The sequence below is a fragment of the Plectropomus leopardus genome, chromosome 8 (assembly GCF_026936395.1).
Source record: "Plectropomus leopardus strain MGB_pleo_1.0 chromosome 8, ASM2693639v1, whole genome shotgun sequence".
In the NCBI taxonomy this organism is placed as follows: domain Eukaryota; kingdom Metazoa; phylum Chordata; class Actinopteri; order Perciformes; family Serranidae; genus Plectropomus; species Plectropomus leopardus.
In genome coordinates, this window is record NC_142183.1 from 21654789 (window position 1) to 21679080 (window position 24292).

Sequence of the window (24292 nt, forward strand, 5' to 3'; positions counted from 1 at the left end):
ATATATAACCAATATTGTTTTCAGTTTAGAATTTTCATGGTGAGCCATGAGCTTACGCTAAAATGCTACTATAACATGCTAACATCAGATTTAGCATAATAAAATTATAAGTTTAGCATTTTATACCACCTAATAACTGAATGCTACACGTGCACTGACTTCCCTGTAATACATCCATAGTTCACAGGTCAACAGTTATTATGTTCAACCTGAACCCAAAATAAGATGCTATGGTTAGCATGCTAATCTATTTATGTTAGCAATTAAGCTATGAAGGTAGAGTAACTCTACAGCTGAGGTGATGACACCTGTGACAGACTGATAAAAATAAATAAATAAATAAAACCAAATGAATAAATGTAACATTATGGGAATTTAAATGACAATGTGATGTGTTACATTCATAAAATGTCTTCATTTTACAACAATTTCTGGACCAGGTAAGGCCTGCCATTACAATGTTAGCCATAATGCTAAAAATGCTGCATATCAAAGTGTGATTCAGCTAGGTAACATGTCATTTCCTCAAAAAAACACTTTTGATCCCTGAAGTTTTCATTCATGGTACAGTTTGTCTTTCGGTTTCCCTTTATTAGGCTATTTGTAGGGTAAACTGCCTTGCAAGTCATAAATGTTTTGCTAAACAAGCCTATTATAGGAATGTCACTGCTGAATATGTGCTGTAAAGTTACTTCCACAAATAGCCACTTTGCAAAACAATCTGATATATAAGGAAAGTTGTTGACACATACAGACCAGTCAAGCTAATTTCAAGGGGAAAAAAAGGTGAACTGTTAATTAACAAGTTGTGCTTACACCTGCGTGCGCAGCTTCTGCGCATGTCAGGTGAGATTAAAGTTGTTAATTAGCCTACCTATGAATTTCCAGCGTGTGCATCTCCCTCCTCCTGATGCGGTGCGTTTGTCTCCGTGAAGATGGTCGTTTTGAGAGGATTTTACTACAGGTTCTCCCACCTGGCAAAAGTTGCTGCAAAAAAGCAATTCAGGAAATATGACAAATGGTGCACCATCGCTGCTGGCATCACGACGGACAAGAAGGTATGACAAACATTTCAGGCATTATCTAATTGGAGAGTGGTGCGTGTTTAATAACGTAAAAACGAAAGTTAGTGTACAAGCGTGGGCGGATTTTGAGACAGTGGGACCCTTCGTGCAGACTGGTACAATGCCTCACAAACTCTGGAAACACACGGTGACTTTTTACATTGTAATCATTTTGTGTCTGTTCTGTTATTTCGTGTCTTTTGTTGCTGGTTTTGTGTCTTCTTTTATAGTCATTTGTGTCTCTTTGCAGTCGTCTTATGTCTCCTAGAGGTAATTTTCTGTGTTTTCTTCAAGGAAATTCTTTGCCTTTGTTGTTTTGCTCCTTTTATGTAGTCATTTTGTGTCCCAACTTGGTCATTTTGCGTGTCTTTGAGGTCTTTTTGAGTCTTGTTTTTGGGTGGCAGGGGGTGAGGGGTAATTTGTCCGTTTGTGTTTTCGCCTCTTTGTAGTGACTTGTGTCTCTCGTTTTGTCTCCTTGTAGTCATTTTGTGTCTCTTTGGTCATTCAGTAAGTCTTTGTGGTTGTTTTCCTTGCTTTGTAGTTATTGTGCGTCTCTGTGACACTATTGTGTGTCTTTTTTTAGGAGTTTTATGTCTCTTTTTTGCCCCTATTTGGAGTTATTTTTCTCCTTGGGGTTGCTTTGCTTTACTTTGTGTCTCTCCTAATATGAGTGACATTTTGTGGGTAAAGGCCAGGGAAGGCTTTGACACTTCTTGCTCCCTGGGTTAGTGCCATGTGTACAATTTGCACTACTGGTGCATGTTACTTTAAATCTATCTACATTAATTTAATTGCTGTTGCTGCAGAATAATACTCATAAAGTTAATGATGAACCTGTAATGCTCTGTATGCCAAACCTCAAAATCATTTGTTCACAACTTCTTTGTTTTAACTGTTCTAAACAGGATAACATGCAATGTTGAATTTATGCTTCAAAAGAGAATGTCCTCAGTTATTTTAGAGATGTAAAGTTGAAGTTCCTCGTACATCTTGGCAAAGTTTAGTCATGTTTGGAGAATGCTTTCACTCCAGCTGTTGTATGGCAGAATTACCCTCTTAAAATAAGTGAATACCAGTAAGCATTGTTTTCTACTTTTCATGTCTAAATCTCAATGACTTCCAAGTAAGAGGAAACTTGACTATGACTAAAAAAGAAAAGTGTGACACATGCAAAAAAAGATTGTATGGCTGTGAGCTGTGTCAAGTTACTCGCACAGTGACTGTACATCAAAAGCCGAATGAATGCGTGTATCTTGTCTGTGTTCACACATCATAGTGTTTCTCAAGACGTAGGCTGAGAACAGTTTGATCATAGTAACCGTACTTCCTCTTTTGTGGCTTGTTGCTATGGCAAGACTTCCCTTCCAGGCAGGAAGTGACAGGAAGACCCAAGTGATGAGTTTTTGAGTGTGTGTGTGTGTGTGTGTGTGTGTGTGTGTGTGTGCGCGCGCACGCACGCGTGTATATGTGTGTGTGTAAGGAACTGTGCATCATGTTTGGGTGGAGCCCTTAAACTTTGTCCCCTGACAGTGTACGCATCACATAAAGACTTCAGCTTGTAGCTTGGTGTGTGAGCCACCATGGCGAAGAACGGCAACACTCTCGGGATTCCTGTTGGCCACATGGTGAGTTGGCAACACTCTTTTAAGTCTTGGTTTGGTTCTGCGGCTGTTGTTTGGATCCAGGGAAGACTTCATCAGCTCTTACGTAGAGGATTTTCAAGACTGTAAGCGTACCAGAGGAATAAGTTAAGTGTGTGAAGTTGTAGCCCTGTAAAGATTTGGTTAACAGGAATGTTATTTTAAAAAGTTTGGCCTACTTTTATCAATCTGCATTTGGGCTCATACTTTATCAATCTGCATTTGGGCTCATACTTTTGAGTTGACATCCAGGTCAGAGTACCAAGAGTACTGCAGTTTCTTGTGTTAGCTGGTATTGTCTGTCTCTCGTCCTCAGAAGTGCCAGAACCAATTGCACAGTGCTGCTAACAGTTGGTTGCTCTTGAAAACAGACCAGGCCAGCTTGAGTCAGAAGCGGAAACCAAGCCATGCCTGTGTGCCAATCTGTCATGTGTAGGCTGAGCTGTCATCGGTAGAGTCTGTGTGAGACCATCACATTTCTTGAATTGGTTCAGCTCTGCAAAAGGTGTGAAAGTGTATATTGAGATGTATTTCACAGGGTCAGAGAACTCCTGGGTGTTGCTATGATTTTAAAAAAAGGGTCCTCCTGTGCTTTGATTTTATGTGAAATATTACTATAATTGGTGCTGCAAGAGGCTCCTCTCTCATGGTGTGTTTGCATATCTTCTTGTCTCTCATCCAAAGGATTTGCAGAGAATCCTAATCCTTAGACATAGTTCTCTGTTGCAGTGTGTGAGACCAAAAAGGTGTGCAAGTAACACTTCGACGAATCATTTGCTTTCATGACAGTTTGTGGATGAAGTGTGTGTGTGTGTGTTGGCGTCTCCTGTGAAATGTGTTTGTAGGCACTGACATGTTGTGTTTTAGGAGCCAGAGTTTGAGCAGTGGAGCAAAGAAAAAGTGAAGAGGTGGAGCCATAGTGGAGCTCACACCTGCAGAAACTGCCAGCCCATATCAGCCTTATATGGGCAAAGTTTATCAGTTGCGAAGAGCAGTTGCCTCAGCTGAACAAAGACACTTTCTCTCTTTGCATGGACTGAAATCCACAAACGTACAGTATCTTCTCACTGGCAAACTGTTTAAGAAAAAACTAAATACTGAGGGTGCATTCTTTATTTCTCTTGTGTTAGCCAAGTGAACTCTCCCACTCTTACCTGGAATTCTTAGTCACATTTGTGGGCATTTTGACAAAAGTTTTTTCACTCAAATTATGACATGTATCTTTCTGCATGACTCAGCAATTTGCTCAGTTGAGTTTGATGTGAATACCTAATGGATTGTTCCAGAAATTAGGTTAAAATAAGCTGGACTTTCTATGAAAACCTTGATGTTAACCAACCGAACTGATTCCCACTTTACAAAAGCATCCCAGAGCTAAAATAATCAGCAAAAGTGAAGTCTGGTTTCTACAATGAAGCAATCTGCTCGTGTATAGAAGACATCACGTCAATACAACAACTTGTTGAGCAAGATATTTGTCATCCCCCAGAAAGTAATAAGAAATACTTCTATGTACGCACACAGATTATGCTGCTTGATAGGTGGCAGTTTCCTTAATCTTATATTTACCCAAATGGCAGTCTAAGTGTGCGTGACAATGTTTCTTTCAAGTTTATTTTTACATACAGTCAACACTCTGGTCAGGTTTCAGCTCACAGCACTAACCTACATAACATATCAACATTCTGACAAACACACTCTTCACACATCACATCACATCACATTCACACATCTGGGCAGATTTAGAGGAAACTCAGATGGACAAAAGAACACGCGAACTCTGCACAGAAAGGCCTCTGGACTGTTGTGCTGGAGCCACTGTGCCAACTCAAAATAATATTTCAGTATTACTAAAATATTATTGAGTAGGGGTGCTTATTTACCATTCTTGGAACCAGTCAAAACAGATCCAGCCATCCTGCCGATCCTGTTTTCTAAAATACCTCTTGGGGGGGATTGAGCAATACAAAGTAGAGCTCTAACGACTAACTGATTTATCGTCAACTATTTGATGGCTACCGGCTATAATAATTTGATAGTTCATTTATTGATTTAAGTTTGTTTTTTTTAGTAAAACAGTAAAAGTTCTCTGATTCTAGCATCGTTAAGGTGAATATTTTCTGGTTTCTTTACTCCCCTTTGACAGTACACAGAATATCTTTTGAATTATTGACAAAACAAGGCATTTGAGGATGTCATCTTGGGCTTTGAGAAACGCCATTTTCTGACATTCTATTGACCAAACAACTAATCGATTAATCAAGATAATTAACAACAGAGTCAACAACAATGAATATAATCGTTAGTTTGCAGGTTGTAAGCGCTGGTTTGTGTGCAATGACTTTGCAAAATGTATTGGAAATATTTTAACTGTGAAATGCTCTAATTGAAGAAGAACTTTCACAAGGTGTGCATTTCTGCAAACTCTAGTTTAAAAGCTGAATGAGAGCCATTGTCATCAGTGTCACAACCACTTCCTGTGAAAACAGCCTTGACTGACTGCACTACATTGTTTCATGGAGGAGAAAAGCAAGAAACATGCAGCTGGTGTTCACATTTCACTTCCTAGATGTATGCCTCTGTGTTTGAGTGTGTGTGTCTAGCTTTTAATAGTACTTAGAGTACACTGTGCTACATGCATTGTAAAGGTTTTCTTTAATATTTAAGTGACATTTGTTCTTTGCTCAGAGAAAATGTATGTACTTATATATTATTCCTCTTTGATTTTATATGTCAATCAGGTGAATGTCGAATTTCTCAGCTACTATCATATGAATTATCCAGATATATCATACTAGTCTATGACAGCCTCAGTGAGGTGTGTTCTCATCAGATGGTTTGATTTAGAGGCTTTCCCAACCTTACATCTCTGTATCTTTCTCTATTCACTCTATTCTGTCTCTCTGTTCACAGAGCCAGGCAGTATCAGACGGAGGTAAGCATGAACAACTAACACGTGCTCTGACAGTCCTGCACATCTCGCAATTCTACAGACTGAAACATGTCTGTGCACGACAGAGGACGATATCTGATTCAGTCTCATTCTTGGCTTTTCTGTGATGATAAATGGGTGTGTTTGTGTCTGGATGTGTTTGTAGAGTTGAACATGTCGACTCGTGGCTGTGGAGGCAGCAGCTCCAGTCTTCCAGGGACTCCGGGTGGAGAGGCCAACCCAGCCAACAGTGTGCTGAGCTGGGCTGTCTCATTTGAGAAGCTGCTGGAGGATCCGTGTGGAGTGCGCCACTTCACGGTGAGACACACTAAACAACACCTGGTGTGTTATGTTGTAATTTTCAACAAGTTCAGGAATAGGTGTTAACAAGTGCTGATGTTTTCAAACAAACTCTCAGGAAGTATTTCATATGTGTTCATACACACTTATGTTCCTGTCTCCACAGACCTTCTTAATGTCTGAGGTGAGTGCAGAGAACATTTTATTCTGGCAGGCTTGTGAAAAATTCAGGAAGATCCCAGCCAGCTCATTGGAAGAGGTATGATGACCCTTTTTTCTAACCTCTTTGTACATGGTGAAACATCTTACCTGCCATTTGTGATTCATTGTGCTGCTGTGTGTTTACTCATCATTAGAGAGAAATCTGCCATGAATAATCTCTATTAGAATTTTCCAGAAACTTACTGTTGTAGTTTTAGACAAGACATTTAATGTTTACAGTGAGGGCAGCTTGGTTGCTAAGTTGCTATTATTGTGTCTTTGTAGCAGTCAGTAGCTGCAAAGTTTTTTTGTGCCTTAATATTGCTTTAATTATGATACAGTATTTTGATATTTAGTTAATCAGCTTTAAAGGTCCACTGTGGGATTGAGGGGGATATGTTGGCAGGAATGGAAAACAATATGATAGTATGTTTTTTCTAGTGTATAATCACCGGAAAATAGGAATCGCTGTGTATTCTTTACCTTAGCATGAGCCATGTATATCTATTTAGGGTTACGTCCAGAACAGACAACCCAACACTGGCTCTAGATAAGGCCTTTCGTGTCGGAAAAACACAGATTTTTTTCATTTTTATTTTTATTTTTGTGTGAAACTGCTTCAGTCAGTGTTTCTTCTAGTTTAAATCACTGTGTCCATATGGTTTGGAGAGAAAGAGACATCTGCAAATGATTTGTCTCTTGGTGAAAACCTCCTGAATGTCTGAATCTTAAGTTATTAAAGAAAATAGGTGAGCACACATTAGCAGGTGCTGGGCCCATCACAGACGGGCCGAACCGTGTCGGAAAAACACTGATTTGTAACGAGAAGCTGCTTTATTCAGTGTTTCTACTGGTTTAAATCCCCTGGTCCTTTTTGTTTTGGAAAGGAAGAGACCTCTGCAGATAATTCAGCTTCCAGTAAAAATGTCCTGAACAATGAACACTGAAAGGATTCCTAAGCTGGAGTTCACGCTTGGCACATGGGAGAAGTTTCAGCTGATTGCAATCTGAAATCATTCTAATAAATTCCTCAAAATCTTGAGTCCTACACACTGCTCCTTTTGAAAAGCATTGATGAACAATTCAGTAAAAACTGCACTGTTGACCTCAATGACGAGTGAAGCTGTTTTTTAACTTTTTTTTTTTTTTAAAAAAAAAGATGTTTTCAATCTTTTTATGCTATTTCTTGAAATGAAAGTGGCCTGCTTGGAAGCTTTAAAAGCTGTAGCCAACTTTTAATCTATGTTGTTCCTTCAGGCAGAATTATTGTTCAGTCAATTAAATTCTATTATAGAAACAGGAAGTGCAGAAATTGTCAGGGTTGCTGACTGTCCACACATCAGTCGATTTTATGTGGTTGCTCAGCTTTCTGTGAAATGAATTGCCTTTTAGGGACTTATTGATTGCAATGACTTCCAGTGTTGATGCTTGGGGAAGGGTCGATTTGATTCTTGGTACACTTAATAAGGAAAGACACCAAGCCGTAAAGATATATACACGCTGGGTGGCTTTTTAGATTGGTATTGAAAGCTACATACTCAGCTAAATACTCAGATGAAATCCAAAGGGAAATTGGTTCAGTGTGTCAGTGGGGTTTGTATCTATCCTGGTTAAAAAGATGTCTCATTAGCTAAGAAACAAGATGTTGTGTTCCCAGCTGAAAGCAGTGGCTCGCTCCATCTACGAGTCCTACCTGTCTGACAACGCTCCATACTCAGTCAACATTGATGACACAGCCAAGACAGAGGAGAAGGACCTAGAACAGCCCACACCTGACATGTTTAACAAGGCTCAAGCACAGGTTGGATTGCAGCACACTCTCCCATTTTAGCTCAGTGATGCATTGTCGGAGCATGTGCTGACTGTGTGTGCAACTGTGTCGACAGATATTTAAACTAATGAAGATGGACAGCTACAGGCGCTTTGTGCGCTCTCCTCTCTACCAGAGGTGCACCTTGGCAAGCGTAGAAGGTAAACTTCTACCTCAGCTCTCTGCAGAGCCGGTTCGCATGGGATCCTGGGAGAACGTGGCCTCAAGAAGCTCTGTAAGTGGCAAGCAGGTAGAGTGACGGGTACAAAATGGACTGAGGGGCAGGGGGAAAAATAAATGTGTCTTTTTCCTGTTTTAATTTTGCTGTCATGGGTTTTCTTACATCACTGTGTCAAACACAACAAGAAGTCAGACTCTAACAGCTTGCCAGGTGGAAAGAGTGCCTCAGAGAAACAGCGACAGAAAAGAGGATCCTGGGGAGGTAGTGCCTGTCAAGTGACAGATCTTGTGCTTCTAAATTATACCTTGATGAACATGCTGTGGCTGTATTTCACAATTTCTCCTTGCTTTCTTCTTGTTCTTTTCCTTCATGAATAACAATAGATGCATCTGACATCCATGCTTCAGTCTCCCATATGTCGGTCAAGTCGAGCAGCAGCGTGGAGCTCGGCTCCGTCTACAGGCAGACAGAGGTTGGTGCAGTTTTGACACATATAACAGACAAAATGTACTTTTCAAGAGGTTAGATCTCACAATTTAGAGAGAAATCTGCAATGAAATGTCAAAGTGTATTCTTTTGAGTAAAGTATATTTTTTTGAGTAAAGTATATTTTTCACTCATAACTAAGTGCCTCTTCTTCCCTCAATCGGTGCTGTAGAATGGCAGATCAAGTCCCCGGTGTCCAGAGCAGGCTGGGGGAGGTGGGGGTCGGATAGGGGTGGAAGGGGGCTACTGCTGTGTCTACCTACCCGATGGCACTGCCTCCTTGGCCCCGACACGTACCGGTCAAGCCATCAAAGACATGCTGGCTAGCCTGTGTGAGAAGAGAGGTTTCCCGCTGAAAGATGTCATCATCTACCTTCAAGGCAAGGACAAGGTGAGCAGTTAGCTGCTCCGTCTGCAGCACCAGCCACAGCTTTAAATTAAGAGACTGCTACATCTACTGTACCACACTGCAAAGTTGTTTTGCAACAGGCGGTATGAGAAAGATGACTACCCTCTTCCTGTTCTGACATCCTCTCAGCCTCTCACTCCCTCTTTTCATTTCTCAATCTTCTTTGAAAGTATCTCCAGTTGATGCTGATGTCTCTGAAAGTCACTTCTCTCTGTCTGGTTTGCTCTCTCTACAGCAGCCATTATCGCTGGACCAGGACTGCTCCGTACTCAGAGATCAGCAGGTCTCTTTGGAGCTAAGGGTGATGTTTGCGTGAGTCAACTGTGCTACTTCCTTCATTTCCTTTTTTTTTTTTTTCGTCAGTCTTTGTCACCATAGCAGGCTTTCCCACCCCCGTCCTCGCTTCAACATGCTACTTCTCACCATATTAGAGGGAAGTCCCTGTGTTAACACCACACAGAGCCTGCACAGTAATCATTTTAGTCATTTGTGTTGCATACGTTATCAAATCGCCAAATAAAATCAGATGAGGATTTCCTGTAAATATATCTTTGGGTGGCAGATTTTTCTGTGGCGTCAGGCTTTGCGTGACTGGATTTCAGCGACAGTGCACTGCATATGTTTGTGCTTACTGTGTGAGGGAGGTTATTGAATGGATGTGTGTGTTTCAGCCTAGAGATTGCCTTCACTGGTAAGACGGTGGGGATCATGGTGAAGTCCAGTAAGACGCTACAGGACGCCGTCTCTGCGGTGCTGCAGAAACACAACCTCAAGCCACAAGAGGCCGTGGTCACCATGGTAAGCGTCTGTATATATGAATAAGACCACAATATATGTAGCATGCGCTGGAGTAGTTCCTCACATAAGGATATTATTATAATTACTTTATCTCTATTGTAAAGTAATAACTTGACTTCTCTGATTTGATCAAATGAGTAATAATGTTATATTTCTATTAAGTAAGCATGGATATGAATAACCTTGAGACTTATTCCAGTTATTATCATATTCAGGACATGGTGTTTACATGAGCACATAGGAATCTGATTATTCGCATTCCCCAGAAACATACCAGTAACCTGGCTATTGATAACTGCAGTCTTTTTTAAAAATCAAAAAACAATCCGACAATGGGTGATCAGAGCGACCGCAAATATTTAACACCCTACATTTACTACTGCTTCACAACTTCACTGCTAATTTCTTCTCTGCTCAGATAGCCACTAGCTCTGTGTGTATCTATTGTCTCTTTCTCTTGTTACCTGAACATAAACATGCACACTGCACAGTTACTCAGCTAATATATACCTGAGAGCAGCTATTGTAGTTTCCCTAGGCAAAAAAAAATGGAGCCAATGTGGAAGTGCCAAAAACTGCATTTTTTCTAATTGTCACTTTAGGCTGGCTTTAAGACAACAGTAAATCCAAATAGACCCCCATCTTAAAATGCCCAACCTTACAGCAGAAATAAACATGTTTACAGCCTGGTACAAGAAAAAAGAACTGTTTTGGTCTCCACAGCTAATTTGAACACTGACAAATGTACAAAGGTGAAGTTTTTTGTAGCTCACCCCTTTACATTTTATGTCACAGTGTATAGGACAGGGAATCAATGGAGAAAGATATACAGCCTCTCGTGTTATCGAAAGACAAAACTCCTCCAGAAGAAAGACCCTATTGCTGCCACTCGCACTCGTGCCGGTAGACAGTAGCTCTTAATAACCAAGATAATCCAAGATATCTATCAGTCAAGAAATTTTACCCTATTCACCCGGGGTGTCTTAAAATTCTGTCTGTTAACACTTGTCTGCCTCTCCTGCTTTCAGCAGTCATTGCTAGGCAACCGTTACGCGTCACTGTGCATGTTAATGGTTATATCAAATCTGTAATTTTAATGTGTCGTGTCACCCTAATATGTTAGCAGAATACATGAGGATTACACCGTCTTTGTATTGCAGTAATGTGAGTTTTCTCTGTGTTGTGCATCAATACCTGTTTTCTGTGGGGTGTCTTCTTCTTCCCCACAAAACCGTGCAACTGACTGGGAGTCAGCTTCTGTCTGACACACCTTATTTCCTTGTCTGTTTTAGGTTGGAAGCGACGAGCCCATGAACATGTCCAGCACTGTGTTCAGACTGGCCAATAAGACGCTACGGCTTGACAAAACCAAAGGTTAATACACTTGACCTTTTTAAAAATGCAATGATTCACTTTAATGGGGACCAGAGAGATTCATGTTTACATAATTTTAATAATAGCTACACTGCTCCCCCAAAAGCACAAGCAGCTAAAGGATGAAAATAAAACCACTTGGCCTATGAGTAAATGCATTAAGTTAAATCAGATCTGATAAAGGCATGTTCTAGCCCTGCAGCCACTGTTAGTTGTCGATGATGTGGGTGATACATCAGTGATGCTTTGTGTGTTCTCCTCTGCTGCCTGAGCCATGGCTGTGCTTTCTTATTCACGTAATTGTTTCTTAATGGGTCCTTGAAGTGTTTGTGCTTTTCTTGCTCTCACTTGCTCTTAGCTGGCGGCGAGGAGAAAGTCTTTTCACTGTCCATTTTAGTGCCCTGGTTTTTCTGCGTCACTGTCTGCATGTTCCTTTTTCCTTCTCTGATTTCTTTGTGCGTCTCGCTGCGTCTTCATTCTTTTCTGTGGGTTCAAAATGTCTGAATCCATTCGGTTTGTTGAGTGCTGTGTCAATTTGAGTTCACTCACCTCATTTCCCAACTGCTGAGGGACCAGAACCAACTTCACTTTGGATCAGTGCTCCTCACCTCAGCTCCATTCACTACATTAAGGAAGAGGGGGATGGATTAGATTAGAGTGGTTGCATCCCAGGAGGACCAGTTAATTGGTTGTCAAAAATATTTAATCTGGTTGATATCACTGTTTAACACAATAGGGAAGTTAGTCTCTGTAGCATCATCAGCAGTCCACTGATTGCTTCTCTACTGGAAGGAAAAGTTCTGTCAGAAACTGAGCTGTGTTTTTGTGTGGTTTTAACAGGAAAAGATCAGACCAATATGTCCAGAGGCAGTGGTTCTGCTGCAGTCACACAGGTGAGCCAATGTTAATATAATTATTGCCATCATGCAAAAAAACTTTTGTACGATACTGACAAAGTCATTTATAAAAGGCAAACTGCAGAGATTACAGCTGCAATGCTAATCCAATAATAGATAAATTGTTCAACAGGAAATTAATTGGCAGCTACAGAAAATCCTAGTAATGAGTCTTTAAACTAGGAAATCCAGCATTTCAGCATCTCCTGTTCCATAGTCTCAAAGTCAGTGGGTTTTTTGAATGGGTTTTTGGTTGGAAGCCTCCAAAAAAGGTCTGCAGATAACACTAGTTTAAGAGACTTTCATGTTTTCAATTAAATTGAAAAACACTTTATTCATCCCTGAGGGGCAATTTTAAGGCATGCAGTAAGGTAAATTCCTGTATATAACAAGAAACAATAAATTTTAAAAAAAGAAAAAAAAAAAGCCATTATCCTGCAACATAAAAATTCATCCCCATTGGCAAACTTTGAAACTTTGTTTGTGTCTTAAAAAAGGTTGTTAGTTCGTTTTAGCAGGCAATAGCTTTTTACTTCTGGCAATTGCATTTAGGCTTCAAAAATCCTGAAAGTGATGTTCATTTGTGAAGATTATCGTGCTCAACAAAAGATGTCAGTTTCATAAACATTTGTTTACCTCAGAACTTTTCTGCAATGATCCAAAGTTCAATGGAAAAATTGAAAAGGCTTTTTGACGAAAGGTACCAGGGCAACATTAGCTTCAGGGTTGGCCTACAAAAAAACCTTCATCCCTGGGGAACTCTATTTTAGATCCTGAAGTAATTGTATAAGTATGTAAAAAAAAAAAACAAAAAAAAGAAAACAAGCTGGTTTCCTGTTTCTTGAATGTGAGAATTTGATGCATTTTTTTTTTTTTTTTGGTTATATACGATTAACTAAATAAGGTTGGATTGTTGCACTTGGTTTTTTTTGTTTTGTGTTGTTGTATTTTTTTCACATGAATCAAGTAATTTAATAATGAATACCTGTGGACATAGAGTTCCAATCAGATACAGCTATTATCTTAGATAATACAGATGCACAGTGCAGGTTTTTGAGCAATACAATGCATAGCCTATGCGAAGTCAAAGCATCCCTAGCTGACAATAAATACAGGTCACTAAAGTGTCATTAGAGAGTGGTTTGGGACACAGTTCAAAGCCTCTGAAAACCATCAAAATCTTTGTATGAAAAGCATCAACATTTTTAAAAAAATCAAGCCTTGTGTAATTTCCACAATCTTATTTGGTCTTAAAACCTGAGAAACTTTTATTCATACATTAATAACGCTGGACTTTTTTGGTCCCAGGCAGGAGCAGTGAGTGCAGGTGGAGTGGACACCCGATCATCGCTGCAGACGGACAGAGCCAAGACTCAGCACAAGCCCAGTAAGAACCGCGACATGGAGGGTAGGACATCTCAGCAGCATCTAGTAGGGTTGGGTAACATGGCAATTTATACTGTAAGACAAAAGATATTTGACAACTGTCAAGAGATTTTTCCATAACATTCACAGCAAGGAATCTATAGCAATATTGAATTTAAAAGATATTTTTCAGTCAATGTAGACAGAAATGTCAAGGTAAATGTGGAATTTACCTTGATTTTTATCTGTTAACTGTTTCTCAATTGAAGCTTTAAGGTGCATTCTTGGCAACCAACAACAACAATAGCTGTACAGATAAATCATTTCTCAAGACAAGGTCCCACACAAAGGGAAGGGACCTTTTTTTATAAGTCACGTTTCTCATTTATGGCCAAAATCGTCTCTCCGCAGGGTGCACTTAGAAGCTGTTCTGGCGCATATCGCCCTCCCCATGTATCCTAGCCAGGGGTTTGAATAATTACTTTTTAATATACTGTATATTATTTATTATTTAAGGACAAAGTTGTTGTTATATTATATTTGTAAAACTTGTTGAGAAAGCATTGTGTTTTCTAATGTTACCCCCCTCTATAAAATGTAAATGCAGGAGGCAGATTAAAAATAGCACAGTGTTCTTTATTTGTTTGAATAAAAAATGTCAGAATTTGCATGATGTTTTCGTGTGTCAGGGTTACTGGACATGCTGACGAGGGCTCAGTGCTGCAGGGTTGATGACCAACGAGGCCTTTTGACCAAAGAGCAGCTCGAGATCCCTCTGTTCCTGCAGCTGCCCTCAGACCAGGGACAGGACTCGGAGCCAGAGGAACTCGGGACGACCACCTCCTCCAACGCAGACTCAAAAGAGGACAATGTCAAAGAAGAAGGAACGTCAAGTTCATGCGGTACAGTGGAGAAAACCTCTGACTCTGCTGAATCAGAAACCAAAGACTTGAGGGAAACAGCAGTTTGAAAGAGTGTGTGTGTGTGTGTGTGTGTGTGTGTGTGTGTGTGTGTGTGTGTGTGTGTGAGAGAGAGAGATGGACACAATCAGAAACTACGACAGATATCTCGCAACATTACGTGACCAATCATGTAAAAAGATGGTGAGAAATGGTCAAGCACTTTCTATAATTGTTTACAAATAAGCTCTGAGACAACAGTGTTCTATCATCTCTCCTATAATTATGATAATTATCCTGTTGAGGCAATATGTAAAGAAGAAGAAAGATCATGGCAAACTTTTATAGTGTCATTTCAAAACACTACACGTTAGTTGCCATGAATTGTTTAATGTGTCAAACATTTTTTAAAAGAAGTTTCAGCTCATTTCAGCCTAAAGACTGTGTATTTGCTTGAGTGTTTGCTGATGGTTTAATGTGCAGTATGCAGTTCACTTTGCTTTAATTTCTCACAATCTCACATTGCAGTCACGCTTTTCTTCGAACTCTAAGCAAAAACATGTTTCTGCACAGGACTGTCCAAATGGGTGTTTTGAAGTGTTTTGCTCTTTTTTCTGAATTTGAATTAAGATTATTTTTACTGAGATGAGTTTTAAATATTTTAAATTACCAATTTTCAGTTTGTGTGCTTACTTTCCACTTTATAAATGGGTGTTTGCGGTCCTTAAATGCATCTTGTTTGCTGTGATGGCACTTTAAGAAGCCCCGGTCAAGTCCTGTTTTTCTTTTCCACCTGAGGCTACATCTCAGGGTTCAGATCATGAATTAGTGATGTGATTTTACAGGGAATTAATCAGATGGTGTGATCATCAAAAATATCCCGTACCCAAAGAATTAAATCTGTCTTTATGATGAAATTTAATTCTTTCTGTCTGTATTTGTTGGGGAAAGATGTCAGGTTTCAGCTTTGAGCCTTCTGTGAGGAATCTTTTTTGGGGTGAATCATTGAGGTCAGTTTCTTGTTTGACAAATGCTACGTGATTTGATTTTAAATGTGGGGCAGCCAAAACCCTCTGCCCCTGTGGAAAGGCTGTATGACTCATGCAGTGTAAAACAAGCCTGATGTGTATCTGTCTGTGTAGGTGTCACTTGTAACTAGCTTTGATTACATTATCTTATCCTGGTCGAGAAACCTAAAATTCCATCATGTAATGACGTCATTTTTGCACAGTGACGGCTAATAATTGCAGTGCTGTGATTGGCTCTTTGTGATGGGTCTGTAGCCAATGGCTTGCTTTATCTGTATCCTGACTTGTTGCTGGAAGGTGTTTTTCAAGTTGAGGAGCCTGCAAGGACTATTATGGGGTGTATTTGGCTATTGTATGGGTTACAAAACAAATTAGATGAGTCATAGATGGATTCATCCATTTCGATGATGTCAGCAGCATGCATATTTCCAAGTACGTGACAGTTTGGGGTTTTGGGTGTCTTTTTCACCTACCTTGTCAATGTGATTGTCCCCAAAGTTATTAACAATTAGACAATGATCAAAGCTATGGGGGAAAACAATAACATGCACTATATGATACCTGTTTGTCACGCCCACAGCTTCTGTCTGCCCAGCTGGAGACATTAGCATAGAGCTGTGATTGGCACACCTGGTGTTCTGTGTGTGCGCGTGTGTGTGTGTGTGTGTGTGTGTGTGTCCATGCATGAGTGGTGCGTCGGTGGAGCTATGAATGGGCAGAGAGGGGTGTGCTCTAACAGACACCATAGCAGCAGTGGGATGAGGAGTGCCATCTACTCCACTGCACGTCTGTACTGAGAGAAGGAAGGAGGGAGAAAAGGAGGTGAGTGAATTTCCCCGAGGCATTTGACTAATCTCATTTTTGGGGGTGATCGCTGTGCTTGTTCAGTCAGTAAATGTGTCTGCCTGCCCTTTCTCTCTCTGTCACTCCCATCATTCATTCTCTCCTCCTATCTGTCACTCAGTGCATCTCTGCGCTTGATTAATCGTCTTGTGCTGTCTGGAGATAAACCCCTGTGTCTCCTAATTCATAGAAAATCTCACATTTTGCACCAATGCTTTTCTCCTATCTCTGCTGTTGTCAGTAATCTACATTGGGATGGATAACAAACGGCTTCTGATTATCTGGGGAAGTGTTTATTTTCAATACTCTGCTAATGGGAGCTCTGACTGGTGCTCACTGTGCCTTTGAGAGTCCTGCAGAGGAATACATAAGTGGTGTAAAACAAAACCCATCCATCAGATCAATGCAGGCACATTACTGTGCGCTGAAAGATTCTGCTCAGACACTGAAGGACAGACTCTGTGCTCAGTGTGTTAAAAATGAAAATGATAGTAGATTCATTAGCACTGACTCCTTTATCAGGTGAGATACACATGGTCGAGCTGTGATTCAGGCTGGGAGCAGCTGTGTGGGTCGACTGCTGACTAAATTCATCCAGATGGGGGGAGTTCGTGTGTGTGTGTGTGTGTGTGTGTGTGTGTGTGTGTCACACCTGAGCATGGCTGAAAAGAAAAGACAGCTCATCATCATCAATTACAGGACATAATGTCCTTGCCACTGAGAGCTGTCTTATAGTGCTCTCTCCTGCTGGTGCAGCTACTGTCCACATGCTCACCTTGGTGCGCTAACCACCTCCATGTGCCTGCATGTTGCTATATAATTATACACATCCCAAGCATGTGATCTGTGATTAGCAACAGCAGGGATGTGGTGAGGTGGCGATGTCAGCCCAGGCTTTAGTTTCACCTTCTCGACTAACATTATGAGGATTAGTTGAACCAAAGACGTGGAAACTATCTCCAAGGTGTTTATCGCTCATCTCTTGGCTGAAAGGACATGAAGGACGTCTGATGACGACCAGTTAGAGACAATATGAGAAGCGATTTTGTCTTTAGCCATCACTTGTTAGATGGACCAGCTCTTTTACAATCAGACAAGTTCTTCTCACTGTATTAAAAGCTCCTACCAGTGCTAATTATGCAACGTCAAGTATTGTCAAATCGACATCTCCTGACACAATGTGTGAATCTCCTCTCTGATTCATGATTTTTATTTTTATTTTTTTATTTTTTTAGAACCTGTTAAAGTGTTTTTAATGTGCGTACCCTCCACCCTGCCTGTTCCCGATCTTTCAAAAAGACAAGGGTGATTATGTAGATGCAACCTGACCGTACTGTTTGCTTCAATGTCTTTTCTGTTCTTATGAAACTCTTTGTCTCACATACACTAAAATGAAGCTTGAGAAGTCCATGTGATGCCTTCCAGTGGGGAGTTAATTAGCGTTGACCCAACATTCAAAGATTTGAGCTGGGCCAATCTTCTCTGCCGCTGTTTATGGATTCAAATCTTCAGAACAGATTTTCCTCTTATGCAATGCAGATACTCACATCAGCATTTTATTAGACTGTAAAGGCTAATTGCTCTTATTAAACTTTTTCTCCCTCAGATTTATCCTCCTCCTCTTGCAGTGTTTGAGTCAAAAGTGATGGTAGAAGGAGGAAAAAAAAGACTGCAAGGCAAAATATTCAATTAGTCCATTCTAGCAGAAAGAGTTCTTGAGTAGCTTTTAAGGCGAAAGTCTCAGCATTGCTTTTGTGTGTGTGTGTGTGTGTGAGTGTGTATCCTTGTATACCTAATATATGAGCATTTTGGGCATTTGTGCGTGTTTTTTGTGTGAATCCCGCAAAAAGGCGTAATGTTTTCAGATGTGTCACCTTGGCTGTTGTTAACTTGTTCATGTGGATTAATCGATAGAGAAGTGTTTCTCAAAGCCACAGGGACTTTTCTACCCCAGCTACAAAAGAGAAGCACTTCCAGTCGCCTCAGTCTGACCTATGCGGCCCTTCATCCCTTGTCGGCAAAGACAGGATTCCTCGTCTGCGATAGTGACAGACCAAAGAATGGGGAGAGACTGGGTTAGGCAAGCAGGGAAATCGTTCTCATTTAGGTCATTTCCCTCAGTCAGCTGGTCAGAGAGCACTTAGGACCCGCTGAATGCGTGGCTTCCCATCAAGGCTGAGATTATCCTTCTCTATCCCTCAAAGGGCTCTAATACACATTTTTAGAGTAAGTGCATGGAGTACAACAGTCTTGTATACCCCTGGGTCTGCCAGCTGAACCGACATGTATGTGCATAATAGGCCTGATGTAAGAAAGAAGCTGGAAACACTCCACTGGGTCGCTCCTTCCGGTACAGAGAATTCAGTTTGAGCTGGAAGGCCACGCTGAGTATCACATATTCCAGTCCAAGGAGGACTTTGTCATTGGGTGCCCCGCACTATCAAATTTGGCGCTGACGTCAGCCATCACAGTGGGTGAGTGAGCTCCTGTCGATCAGCTCACATTCATTCTTCATGAGCCCTGGCCTGAGTGCTTCCTGTAGAGCAGCAAGAGATCATGGGATAGATTAGTCGTTGTCACGTTAGTAAGATGAGGAGGCAACTGTCAACATTTTATTTTATCTCAGTTCTGTGGACTGTCTTGTTTCGCCAAGCCAGATCTTGAGACTAGTCAGGATTATAAACATACTTCCCAGGAAGAAACCATTTTATCAGTAATTTCATGCCCAGAAGCAGTTAAACACAATCAGAATTTGCTTTAAAGACCCTGAAAATGTATTGTCTCAGTAAACTTGATGATGGGGTTCTATGTGAACAAATACAGTTTTGATTATTTCACCAGAAAGGTGAAAACAACCAAATATAACAACTGATTTACAGACATCTATTTTACATGAAAGTCCATCGGGAAAGTATTTTGGGCCCCATGGCATCATGTGACAAAACCCGAAGTTGAAAGCCGGGAATTGTTTTTGAGTCCAGTTTTCTTTATACATCTCTATACAGTCATATATCTCTGTGCAGCAATCAAGATTTAGTAACACTTAATTAAAAATGCTAATTATTGGTAATTGTCAATGAAATCTGATAAAACCACACCCACACAGTCCTGATAAAGCAGATTAAGTGATGTTTAAGTTTTGTTTATATGCTAGGGCAAAGCTAACAGGGATCCTAAAGCTCAGCTAGTCCTCCTGGTGTCCACATTTAAAAACAAACACTGAACACTGCAGTCAACACAAATGGCAAACAGAAGATATTATATTAAGGGATAACATTAATATGATATGCAATATTTGTATGTACGTGTTTTTTAGTTATACCTAAAGATCTTTTTTATTTTGATATTTAATGTTATAAGAAAGTACTTACGGTATTAAGCATTTTTTATGAGCTTTCAAGTGACATAGCCACATTAGGTGTTACTACCTAAAATATGAAAACAAAAATTTATAAATGCTAAACACAAATTGCCAAAAGTTATAGTTAAATTTGTGACAAGTATCAAGAAACTTAGTCATAATCTTGAGGCGACTTGGTCAAATAAAGCAAGGTCAACACAAGGTCACTTTACTCTGTGTTTCAAAAAGCTTTCAGCAACATTTTGTGGCCTTGTCAGCAGATTAAAGGAGCTCAGCTGTCATCCCTTTCTGCAGAGGAAGGCCACAAGATGAAGCCTAAAGCTTCAGAAACACCAAATAAGTCTACCTTGTTTTGAGAATTATTTTTTTGCCGAACTGCTGTTTCCAAGGCCAAGAATAAACCTTTAAATTCACATTTTTTTTCAGACACATCACTGCTGTATGATCAGTGAAGTCGGAGTTCATCTGAACTCTCAGGTGTCTTACCCTGCCATTAGGATCTCATCTGTCTCTCTTCTACTTAAAGGCCCTACAGAGCAGGAAACCAGTAACCCATCCATTCACCCTAAGATGCCAAGAAGTATTTTGACTGATCTGATCTGACTGGGCAGATGTCAGAGAGAAGCAGACTTTGATAGGCAGCACTGAGGTCATTGGAGAATAAAAAAACTGTCTCACTCAAATTGATCCAGACCCAGAGGTGTTTTGTTCATGGCTGTCAGGGCTCCTGACACCAGCTGTGGATCTGGCTGTGACTGTTGGCTGGTATTCATCGTGGCCTTTCAATTGTGCAGACATTGTTTTTTGTGTCTTGCATGACTCCCACTGCGTGTGAGGATGTCAATTTATTTCAGGCTCGATCCCTTTTAAAAGAAAAATCTTCTTTGTTAGTACAGGTGAAGTTTTGAAAAAAAACCTTTTAATCTGCATCTCTGGGTATTGGAGAAACTATCTGTCAATCTCAGGTTTTTATAATTGGTTGCTCAGTGTTGGCAGTGTTGGGCAACCATGCAGAGCTTTATTTATTGCATTTTTCTTTTCCCCACGTTGTTGTTTTATTTTATTTCTTGTCTTTTAGGTCATTGTCATTATGTGTAGTTTTTTACCTTACTGCTCTGCGTGCCTTACAAATTGCCCCTCGGGGACGGATAAAGTGTTGTTGTGTGTTGTGTGAATTGAAAAGTCAGTTTTTCTTGGGTGTCATTTATCCCAAGTCTTAGCTGAGTTGGGCCACTGGACGCGGCTTGTCTGATTCATTCCAGCATGCAAATTTCGGGCCGATGCTGGACCAGGTTGCTTTGGCTACCTGGGTAATTAATTGAAATAGAATTTTACTTGCCTTTATTTTATAACCTTCAGTAACAAAAATCTTAATATTTTAAAGGAAACAGTAGAAGCATTATCATCAAGTAAAGACATTTCAACCAGGCCATCTGTGGCTGTGATTTCTGTTAGTAGGATGAAAAGTTAAATTAATTCAAGGTGAAACAGGTGTGTTTTTCTTTGTCTTTGCAAATCAAAATAAGAAGTAAAAATTGGAGCAGCAGTGGGTACATCTCAGTGTGACAATTAGTTAAAAAAAACAACTGAAAAACAAAAAATGGGAGGGTAAAACATCCTAGGAAAATCACCGTGCAGAATGCTCAGAAAAGTGAAGTGGTAGCAGCTGTGGGTCTCTGAGTCAGCGTCGCCATCTAGTGAACAAAGGCCATAACTCCACATTTGTCAGCTTGCATGTGATCTCATATTGAGTGATGCTCATGGTGACAACATCATGGATCAAATTAGCTTTCTTGTCCATATTTGAATTGAAGTAATAATGGCCAGTTTATATCAATACATTAAATACTTCTTGTGAAGGGTCTTGCTTTAACTATTGTTGTATAAAACCACATGACTGCAAAGCTTCTTTCTCTTGTCTTTTCAGTTGCACAACAGTATTCCACAGGAAATCATCTAATCCTAAACCAGCACACTACTCCTACAAAAAATCTTCAAGTCAGCCATGGAGCAGAAGGCAAGTGAGGTGTGTGGAAGCCTAATAAATAACATTATTATTATTATTATTATTATTATTATTATTATTATTATTATTATTATTATTATTACCATCATTACAGATTGTAACAGGTCAAGGATTAATGAAAAACACTCCACTGAGGTCTGTGTATGCAATAAATATAGACATAAAAGACAGTTGAGTAACTTCTGATGTATACATAAAGTTCGTGTGAACCAAAATGTATCCACAAAGTAAATAATATCAGTACAGTATATGCGTCCATGTGGAGACAAGTCATACGATCACAAAAAATGTACAAGTTTTGTCATTTTGATAGAATACACAGTGTGATACAGGTATGGCATGCAATGTGTGTATGTGTTTATCAGAGTTATTTTACACTCAAAGTATTTGAGTCATTTTGGCATTGTTTAATATAATCATCTTTGTCTCTCTAGTGTCCCTCTACCACCTCTCCTCAGAAGCACATGAAGAACAGGTCAAAATCCACAGAGGAGATGCAACAGACGAGGAAGGTAAGCAGCAGCCTGAAAATCATACCTTCCAGTGTTCATATTTTTTAATAACAGTGTACTTTTATATTCGTCAGATCTGATCGGACTGCCTTGTCTCACCTTACAGGCCTTTTCCTCACAAAAATCACTCCCAGGCAGACCAGAGCTGGAGAAAGTGAAGGTGGCATTTTTTGGTTGTTTTCAGGAATATTTCTAAATAATTTGGTGCTTTTATACATTTTGTTTCTATGTCACTGTTTAAAACACATATTTCAAATATGCAAATGCAAGCAGAGTTGAAGGTGGACATTTCCATGTGTCTCCCTGCTTTTCAGGAGTGTCCTGATGGCTCTGACTCGCCATTGTCCTCCATGGAAGAGCTGAAGTGATAAATGAAGGGATGTTAGTGTTGCCACCAAGTTATTGTCATAAACACAACATGCATACAAATGTACATATGTTCACAGGGAAACATACAAAATATGACTGAAGATAATCCTGAACTACACAAGTAATAAACTTATGACTGGTTGAAGGAAACGGTTTAAAGATGGCAAACTGAACACACACACAAACTAATGCACACTGAAACAATCGCATGTAAACAAAAGGACCCCTGTGATGATGTTGTTTCATTGTACTGTGAGTGTCGTATACATACCACACTGAATATGTATTGACAATAAAGTGATGCTGTTGAGTGAACATGTCTTTACTCTCATGCACATTAACCATACGACACTTGAAGCTGCATCGAAATACAGAAGGTTCAAAATACAGTTTTGATTATTGATATCATAATGTAACAACAGGAGGCTGTGTGAGGAGAAACAGTTTTGTAAAACTGCTAATTCACATCTGCAATGATGTTTGTGTGTTAGCATGTATGTTTTATATAGCCATTACAGGATAGATACCACATAATGATGAATAGTGCAGTTGCTTTAATGGTTTTGAAAAAGTCTCTTTTAGATGGCTTTCTAAGGGCAAAACCACAACAGCAGCCATTCCCCTATGGCACCACAGAGGCGCTGACTGCAAGAACAGCAGACACAAAACAGGTAAGCAGTTTACTTTATTCAGATGAGATGATCTTCAGCTGACAGGAAATTCCACAAACAAATCCCAGTTGGGTAACAGCTAAGAGGCTATTGTTTCATAGATGGCACCATTAATGATTAAATTATATTAGAATAACACAACTTCATGATTTTATATCCAACCAGAGTGTAAATTGTCTTAACATAAAAGCAGTCTAAAGACATGTGGCATATACAACAAATTTAATGATGCAACAGATATAAAACACATGAAGCAGAAAACATTAAATAAAATACTATGAAGCTAAATTGCTGCACACTTTTTACATTTAAATTGCTATTTCCACTTAGAATAAAAGCCTTCTCAAAAATGCTTTTAGTTGCCAAAGGCACCCTATAGTTAAGTTTAGCCTTTTGACAGATTTCAATCAGTCAGCAGTCAAATACAAGAGACCCTGTTCTGAAATCCTGCCAGTCTCATCAACAATAATCACCATATTAGGGCTAAAACTCCTGCTATTTTGATGTGCCAATTATTTTAAAGGTCGAGTGTGTAGTAGTTAGCACCTTTTAGTGGTGAGGATGGAAAACTGAAACTTCACCTCGTCTGTGTTCAAAGTCTGTAAATGAAACCATGGTGGCTAATGAAACAACCCAAATTGCCCTGTGTAGAGCCAGTGTTTAATTTGTCCATTCTGGGCTACTGTAGAAACAACATGGCTGACTTCATGGAAGAGGACAGTCCTGTATGCACATATAAACGCCTCATTCTAAGGTAACAGAAACACAATAGTTTTTAGTTTCTTAGTTTTTGGTCTGTTAAATGGCAGAATAAAGGGAAACCTTCCAATCTAAATTTGCCAGAGATGAAGGGATGACTTCAAAAAGTTTGTTTTGCCCAAAGAGTTCAAAACCAAAGATATTCATGTTAGTCGGGGCCAGTAGCATTTTATTTTAAAGCACTTGAATAATTGACTGATGGATTATTTAACTAAATATTTCATTTGTACTCCAAACTGCTGATTTTGCAAGCCTGGGGAGCTTGTGTCTGGGCAAAATATGCAGCCTCAGTGAAGGGTTCAGTTTTCATTTCAACAGCATACTTACACAAGCAAAACGGCAAAATTTAGAATCATTTTTGCTTGTGC

General features: G+C 39.8%; 1 protein-coding gene across 7 annotated transcripts; it reads left to right on the forward strand.

Annotated features, from left to right (window-relative positions):
- The first annotated feature begins 878 nt into the window (after positions 1–878).
- On the forward strand, positions 879–22809 carry rgs14b (regulator of G protein signaling 14b). Of its 7 annotated transcripts, none has more exons than XM_088081168.1 (19): positions 879–1058; positions 5618–5639; positions 5803–5954; positions 6103–6195; positions 7795–7938; positions 8024–8197; positions 8314–8389; positions 8512–8600; positions 8787–9005; positions 9259–9335; positions 9695–9821; positions 11114–11195; positions 12036–12088; positions 13400–13478; positions 14146–16205; positions 21515–21613; positions 22048–22125; positions 22232–22285; positions 22440–22809. In XM_088081168.1, the coding sequence occupies exons 1-15, from the start codon at positions 936–938 to the stop codon at positions 14424–14426; spliced, it is 1791 nt and encodes a 596-aa protein (XP_087937294.1). In that variant the 5' UTR covers positions 879–935; the 3' UTR covers positions 14427–16205; positions 21515–21613; positions 22048–22125; positions 22232–22285; positions 22440–22809. The 7 variants fall into 7 exon arrangements, with proteins under 7 accessions (XP_087937294.1, XP_087937293.1, XP_087937292.1 ...); XM_088081167.1 differs by having other exon boundaries at positions 9262–9335; positions 13400–13499; XM_088081166.1 differs by having other exon boundaries at positions 880–1058; positions 13400–13499; positions 22200–22285.
- The last annotated feature ends 1483 nt before the right edge of the window (positions 22810–24292 follow it).

Coding starts and splice junctions, on each gene's coding strand:
- rgs14b (XM_088081166.1), top strand. CDS start 936: ATGGTCGTTTTGAGAGGATTTTACTACAGGTTCTCCCACCTGGCAAAA. Junction 6,196..7,794: donor CAGCCAGCTCATTGGAAGAG/GTATGATGACCC, acceptor TTGTGTTCCCAG/CTGAAAGCAGTGGCTCGCTC. Junction 7,939..8,023: donor TTAACAAGGCTCAAGCACAG/GTTGGATTGCAG, acceptor CTGTGTCGACAG/ATATTTAAACTAATGAAGAT.